Source organism: Thunnus albacares, chromosome 15, assembly GCF_914725855.1.
Source record: "Thunnus albacares chromosome 15, fThuAlb1.1, whole genome shotgun sequence".
Taxonomy (NCBI): Eukaryota; Metazoa; Chordata; class Actinopteri; order Scombriformes; family Scombridae; genus Thunnus; species Thunnus albacares.
The window spans coordinates 5,869,111-5,877,026 of record NC_058120.1 but is presented as its reverse complement, the minus strand read 5'-3'; the positions used below and the strand labels follow the sequence as shown (position 1 = coordinate 5,877,026).

Sequence of the window (7,916 nt, the reverse complement as noted above, 5' to 3'; positions counted from 1 at the left end):
CGATCTTTGATATAGTCTGTTGACATCTATTAAAGGAAAACACCCTAGAAACATAAATGTTTTAATGTCTTGGATCTTACAAAGAAACGTCATTGGTGAGAAGGGCCATATGATAGTTCATATCTTTAAACCTTATACAGCTTTTAAGTTTACTGATTGTGTTTCATGGGAGCTTGGAGCTGTATAAGTGGTCATACAAGATACTGACTGGAGGGGTCAGAAACATATCATCCCCACTGTCTCCTGCTTTCAACAGCAAAAGTCTGTTCATGTCGTTTAAATGTAATCAAATGGTTAGACGATGCTCCCAAGAGCTGTTTTAGAATTTTGTGATGTAAAAAAACGAATAAGTAATGAGGAGGCCATTATCATCCCATCATTCTAGAACCCTCTGTATGTGACAATATCATTCTAGGTGAAATCTGGTCCCAGTCATTTGAATTCAACATCTCGAACTGACAAGTATTTCTGTCACTGGTAAATGCAACTCTCAACGACTGAAAAACAGCTACAACTTTACCAACAGCAAGAACTTCAGCTATAATATCTACAATACAGATATAAATACGACTATAAGTTCAAGACTGCAACACGTCTCTTACTCCAACTGCAACAGTACTGCAGTTGTATGAGTTCAACCTCTTCTCTACACCTGCCTCTACAGTACCTTCTCTGAGCCACATGGACAGGAGATCCAGCTCAGGAAACTGGGTAAGATTTTCTCATTTGAGCAACAGACTTGTATTCTGTGTAAAGCTTCAACAAATTGTATTCAGTCATCATCTAGAAAGGAGACCAATGTTCATAAAGTTTATGAAGTTTTTGTGTCACAATTTAAATAATTTCCCACATCCAGTAAGCCACACTGAGAAATATAATACCTGTGATGTATTTTGATTAAAAAAAATGATAAGGAATAATTCAGTAAATGGTTAGGGTCTCTTGACAAAGTGATATTTGTATGGTAACATAACTAAAGAGGTCATGACCTTGCCCTCACCCTGAGCTTTCATTTCATATTCTGTAAAGTAACCAGTGACTACAGCTGTCAAATAAATGTAGTGGAGTAAAAAGTACTATATTTATGTTTGAACTGTAAAAGTATAAAGTAGCTGAAATTGAAAATAACTTAAATTCAGTACTAAAGTAAATGTAGTTTTGTAGTATTCCAACACTACTGTTGAAGAGCTCCAAGCAGTGCTGTCATTAGAATACACAGGTTGTGTTTTTATATTTTTAGCTAAAACATGTATGTTTCTGTCTTTCAGGCATTTGGGAAAATGCAGTTTGGTGCTGCCATGTACAACCCAAACCTTTGCAGGCCAGCTGCAGCTCAGCTGCAGCCCTCCAACCAGCTCCCATACAATTCAATTGTTCAGGGACTAAGAGATGCGCTGTACTCCACCATTAATGACCTCAAGTCATTGAAGGAGGAGAACAAAGCTCTTAAGGAGCAAGTTGGCCTCCAGGAGAATCTGAAAACTGAAGTGAGCCAACTCAAAAAAGAGCTCAAAGACAAGGACGACCTCCTTACAAAGGTCACAATAAAAAGGCGGGCTAGAACTAAAGCCCATGTGGACACTATGGACCTGCTGGCGCGGAGAGAAAAGGAGATGAAACAAAGAGACCAGCAGTGGAAGAGCAGATTTGAGGCTCTGGAGGTAAGCCTAAGAGAGGAGCTAGCTCACAGTGAGAAGAGCTGGAGGACAAGACTGGAGGAGATGGAGAGAGGGAAGAGCCAGCTGAGTGCCATGTGGCTTAAAAAGGAGGAGGACTGGAAGAAAAGGGCAGGCAAGACAGATGAGGAGATCAAACTCCTCATTTGTAAGATGGATGAGCTTCAGGTACGCTGCCTCAGCTGATCGCTTCACTTCAGAATAATCCAACAGCTTGTTTTAGAATCAGAATTTTGGAAGTGAAATATAAAATGTACTGTCTGTCTTTCATCATCAGCTCACCCTCAGCACAAAGAAGCAACTGGAGAAGGCTGAACAGCTACAGAAGGAGAAGAAGAAAGATGAGAAGGAGGAAAATGATGAGAAAAAAGAAGAGAGAGGAAAGATTGAAAAGGAGGAGGAGGAAAAGATGGAAACACAGGAGGCAAATAAAATGAAGAACAAAGACAATGAGATGGAGGAGAATGCAAAGAACAAAAAGAAGAACGCAAAGAAGAAGAAAAAGAAGAATAGAGGGTAGCTCGAACAGACTGAAAAACAACAGTAGAACACCCTCCCTCCCCAAACCCCCAACACCCCTCCCTTACTCCTTACCCTTTACCCCTACCCCTTCCTCCCCCCACCATTCTGCTGTTGTATAATACTGTAAATATTGTGAATACTGTATGTTGTAACATGTATGTTTTGAAGTCCAATACAATTCATTGTAAGTGAATTACTGGCTTCATATGTCTTTTTGAATATGCATGGATAAGAAAGAAAAATAAGGAATGAAGTGTGAGGTTCTCTTTAAATATATCACTTGTGTTTGACTTAAAGCAGACAATAGCAATTAATATATCAAAATGAATCCTGGTTTTCTCATTGGTTCACACACTTTGACAGGGGAATCTTTCTCCTGACATCTGTTTATTCATTATATTCAACTTAGTCTTTATACCCCAAAAGACATGGGCCAGAACTGATATCTGCATGGTTTTACTGTGACAATAGAAGAGGGTTGAACAATAAAGTATCATCTGGATGATCTGATTAAAAGCAGGTTTGTTACCATCCCTAATGGTAACACCACTGCATCAGCTGTGTTTAACATACCGGAAAATCTTGGACCTTTAACCATCCTATCTTCCAAAACAAATACATCATACAATGCAACCCTGTCCACATACCTGTGTATTTTTCTTTTTTTGTTTCAATTCAGCAAAACCTTAATTTCACAGCATACAAGTATATGTTAGAAATAAAAGTGTCTGCTAAAATAAATTGTAAATTGTAATAGAATACTGTGATATCAACTTTGTGGTGGCAGTTTTGGGAAGACCCTTTCGTCTTTCAGCATGCCAGTGATCTTGTGTACCCAGTTTAGTGTGGAGGAACTTGACTAGTCTGCACACAAAATTTTGCAAAAAGCCTTTTCAGAACTGTGATGTTCAGGAGTCCATATACTTTGCTTGGTTGCTCACACATCTTACACATCTATATCTTACCACTATATATGTAGTAATGGCTGCAACCCTATTGCCAGAAAAGAATGTCGACTTTTTTATATTTTATTCATACAGTATACTGTCTTCTGCAAACTGCTTGATTAAATTCACTAACAACGTTTTTTAATGTTTGATGCCAACATTTTTAAATTATTTATTTCTACAATATCTGCACATGACAACTATGGCATGGTTTAGGTTAGATCATGCTCATGACAAATAAAGGTTGGGCTTTAGGTTTAAGCTATGCTAAGCTAACATATACTTAAGGTTAGTTTAAGATTAGGGACAGATCATGGCTTCCTGGTTTGGCACTGGATGTAAATCATGAAGTGTGGAATCATCCGATATGAATATAACTCCGAGGGATACTGGGTGGATATAATGACATGCACCCCCACTAATTCATTGGTAACTTGTCCTCATTTAATGGCCTACATTTGCAAAACCCCTTGTGAGCACACAGTTGCTCTTATAAAAAATATTGGTATCTATTGGTAGTTTGAATTATTTTAGATTTGAGGAGCAAAACAGGAACGGCATAGAGCATCCAGTCAATTTTCAAACAAAACACCCTGTGTAGACTCTCAATCATATATCACAACACTACATCAACATTACGTTATAACCGCTGGCACCAGGCCAGAAGTCAACCAGTCAGAGGATATTTGTCACCATGGATAACAAGATGTTCATCTTGGAAGAGGAAAATCACAAGATTTTATATGACACCCCTGCTGCCATGACTGCCCCAGTTCCTGGCTTCCTCTCCAGGTGGAGGGGTGGCTCTCTTCTCTCCAGTTCTGCTCCGGCAGAACCAGAGCAGAACCGTCAACCTCTGAAACGCTCCCGATGGGAAATGATACTATGCAGAGGACAGGACAAAATTGCATCGCAGCCATGCCCGGTGGAATAAAGCCGTTAGACTGCATGCTCTTGTAGTTTCAACAACTCCGGCAGAGTGAGAAGTATTCTTTAGTAAAACAATCTAGTCGATTACATCATGTCTATTTCAAAGAGTGGAATCTCACTGTTAAACTGAAAGTCCCAGTTTATGAATGAAACATTTATCACCATGCAGGACTTCCAGTTATCTGGTGCAGCCTCATGAAATATGGCATGTGCCAAAGTAAATCAGCTACAGCCAATGATGCTATTTATATTTTACAATGTATATTCAAAATCTAAATTAAATATATACAAATAAATTAATTAATTAATTAAATAATATTTTTAAAATGAATTAAGTGCTGTCTTTTGTAATTTGGAAAAAAATGCTATCAAACTTCATTCAAAGCTTCAAATGATTTATCACACTGAAAGCTGTTTGCAGTCAGTAATCTAAAAATGAAAGGGATGTATTCTGAAGTGCAATCACATCAGGTAGATGCTACAGGGTTCCAGTTAAATACAGGACAAGAAGTCTGTATAGGCATAAGAACTTTTTCATCCCTCCAACAGTGAATCTCATAAACTCAGGACATAAGGAGTGTGTGAAATAAGTGGCTGTGTTGCACGTATTTGAATGCAATTTATGACTGCACTTGTCTGTGCTGTGCACTTTATGTCTATTACTATAATTGTATGTATTTTTTTATGTGGAAGCCTTTATGTCCAAGACAAATTTCCCTAAGGCCAAATAGTAGTAATTATGCAATCTTGATTTTTTTTGATTTTTTTTTTTAAATCACTGTGCTCCTAAAGTAAGTGTGAGCCTTGGGGGTTCTCCCTTAGCTGCTGTCCCTCAGTCACAGTCCTGTTGATCTGTTTGTTGTCATATCTTGCTAACATTTAGTTTCTGCTCTTATGCTTCTCCTGGCTACATGCTATTGATTGTGAATTAAGTCCTGCGGCAACTGGGATAATTTCCTGCTTCATCTGACACATACTTTATGTTGCTTTCAGTGATGATACAAGCTCTCACATTTCAGATATGTAGAGAATTGGTTTTGCAGCATAACTCCCCCTAGATGTTGCTTCGTTTTGAGGGGTAATCTGTACATCGGTCAGATCTAAAGCCACACTCTGACAAACTAAGCTTATCACGCTTGCAACGCAAACGCTTACCTCCCGCCTGTGCTCCGTGATCCACGTTCCTTGGCGACATACCGCCCACGACTCGATCCAGCAGTACCAACGTGATATCTCCTTCACCACCACATCCACATGGAACCCTTCCCCTCCAGACGCTGCGCTTCTGATCGGCTGGGATCCAGATGCTCCACACACATCCAGGCACAGCTCGGACACAGCTCTTTTCCAAGCGATGCACATCTTCAACCGGATGTTTGCTCACCTCCTGCGAGCTCTCAAGGAGACGGTCGTCCCACTCCTACGAAACGATGATAAAGACAAACTTTCCATCTCTATGCAGACTCTACTTCTGTCAGTCCTCTCGCCTGCAGCTCAAATCCTCCCGCTCATCCGGGTTCGTTGTCCGCCACCGGGCCGACGCAAGCCGCACACCGATGATGTCACAACGCCGCAACAGAGCCCAGACTTATTCAGCCCCGGCTGAAGGACAGGCTGAACTCCGGATACAAATCCTGTTTCACCAAACTGACAACAAAGCCAGGTTCTCCCTGCTCCTCTCTTCCTCCTTTCCTTCCACCTCCACCACCGCTCCGGACTGCCGCTCACTTCCGGGTTCCCCGCCCAGCGTCACCTGTACGCCGCACGTTGATGACGTCATGACGTAGCCAACTGCTTCAGCCCTCTCGCAGGGCCAGGTCTTCCCCTGTGCCTGCCCCCTCCCTGTTTGCTCTCTCATGTTTTTCGTCTTTTCTCTCATCCCCATGTCCCAGGCTGCACAATCAACCCCCGCACATTCTTCTTTTGTTTCTTCCTTCAGCCACCTCCGGTCCTGCCGTTACCACGGCAACAGTTGCATCCCTCACCCCTTGACCCTCATCCCTTCATTCCTCTCCCCTCAACCCTAATCCCTTCATCCCTCGACCTTCATCACTTCATCCCTCGACCCTCATCCCTCATCCCTCACCCCTCATCCTTTCATCCCTCACCCTCGATCCTTCATCCCTTCATCCTTCAACCTTCATCCCTCATCCGTGACCCTCATCTCTTCATCCCTCACCCTTCGACCCTCGACCCTCATCCCTTCATCCCTCACCCCTCGACCCTCATCTCTTCATCCCTCCCCCCTCGACCCTCATCCCTTCATCCCTCACCCCTCGACCCTCATCTCTTCATCCCTCCCCCCTAGACCCTCATCTCTTCATCCCTCACCCCTCGACCCTCATCCCTTCATCCCTCACCCCTCAACCCTCATTCCCTCATCCCTCACCCTTCAACCCTCATCCCTTCATCCCTTCATCCCTCTCCTTGACCCCCATCCAGCTCACCATACACTATCCTCATCCAATCCTGAACCCTCTCGACAACCCAAATAAATCTACTTTTTATACCGTTCAAATGGTGAGGTCTTTGTTAGTGAATTATTTACTGCATAGTTGAGTGTCTCAGCCATTGACTGCATATCAGGTGGATTGCTGGGTTTAGATTCTTCATTCTTATTTCATTAGATACTATATTCCCCTCGTGGTGTTTAGCAGGGGAATGGCCACATAGCAGCTGGTGCCTAGGCCCTCACATAGCAGATTCCTCATTGTGGCTGGGGCTGGGCCCTGAATTTAATGCAGTTTTGGGGTGAAGATGTGATAACACTTCAGTTAAAGTTTGGTTAGGTTTGGGCACCAACACAACTTAGTTCATTTTCAAAAAAGATCATAGTTTGGCTTAAAATTACTGCTTTGTTAAGGTTGGGTTTAGGCTCAGATTGTCAGCATGTATAGGAGTTACAGTGGACAAACTAAAGATCTTCTGGATACAAACGCACTGGTACAAAGCAGAGCATTCAGCATAATTGATTGCATTTCAGTTACAACTTGCCTGCTCTGCTTGTGATGTATAGGGATGTTTCACACTTACCCAAGCTGAGTTCTCTTGCTGCTTGATATCACATATAGGTTGAATTTCACTGAGTGTGTTGGCGTTTCTCATCACTACTGCAGTTTCTTTCTTGGCACTGGGTATCTTCTCCTAGCGCATAAGGAGCACCTCTTAACTGTCTGAGTGTGTGCCAGGCATTTGGACAGGTGCCTAAAGTGGCAGCACGCTGACTCCAGTCCCCATGGGCCTTGCCTGTATTTGATATGCTTCATCAGAAGCCTCGCAGTCAACCGTGCGTTCAGAGACCAAGCTTTGGGACCAAAATTGTCCTTCCTGTGTTCTGAGAAGGCCTTCCTCAGGGCTGGTAAACAAGTCTGCTTGTTAGTGTAGCTATTGCAAGCTTTCTGTCAGAGATGTAGGATACAAAAACCTGCTCCCATCTCCCTTATCCCACGGGCGAGTCTTTTCAGAAGGTACATGAGCTCATAGAGACTTCATTGTGCTCTAATTTATGAAATCCTGTATATTTCTCTGTGGAAAAAGTTTATCATTCCAACTTTTGCAGAGTGAGTGTTTTTGCTGCACTTTTTCTTATCACACCAAAGTCTTCCTTTAAGACCTAAGGGAATGCACCTAGTTAGTTAAGAGCAACATGGAAATATACTGCTACTGCTTTCAAGAAAGGGAAAGCTTTCTTCTGTGCCCCAATTTAAACTGCCATGAATAATGGATATATTTATCAAGAAACTATAACTCTGTCTGGGTAGAAATGTTGTATATTTTCATATATATATATATCTAAATTATTGAACACTGGTAATTATTGAATGTGGGGCTACGTAACATT

At 42.0% G+C, this 7,916-nt stretch overlaps 1 protein-coding gene across 1 annotated transcript; it reads left to right on the top strand.

Moving 5' to 3' along the window:
* The first annotated feature begins 310 nt into the window (after positions 1-310).
* Positions 311-5,681, top strand: LOC122998530 (putative uncharacterized protein DDB_G0287113). The gene is made up of 4 exons (XM_044375459.1): positions 311-711; positions 1,269-1,844; positions 1,954-2,100; positions 5,202-5,681. The coding sequence occupies exons 1-4, from the start codon at positions 682-684 to the stop codon at positions 5,679-5,681; spliced, it is 1,233 nt and encodes a 410-aa protein (XP_044231394.1). The 5' UTR covers positions 311-681.
* Positions 5,682-7,916: the final 2,235 nt, after the last annotated feature.

Bases quoted from the DNA above. Each gene is read 5' to 3' on its own strand.
- LOC122998530 (XM_044375459.1), top strand. From the start codon at position 682: ATGGACAGGAGATCCAGCTCAGGAAACTGG. The intron at 712-1,268 runs GTAAGATTTTCT...TCTGTCTTTCAG, and splicing joins GATCCAGCTCAGGAAACTGG to GCATTTGGGAAAATGCAGTT. The intron at 2,101-5,201 runs GCAAATAAAATG...TGACAAACTAAG, and splicing joins AAAAGATGGAAACACAGGAG to CTTATCACGCTTGCAACGCA.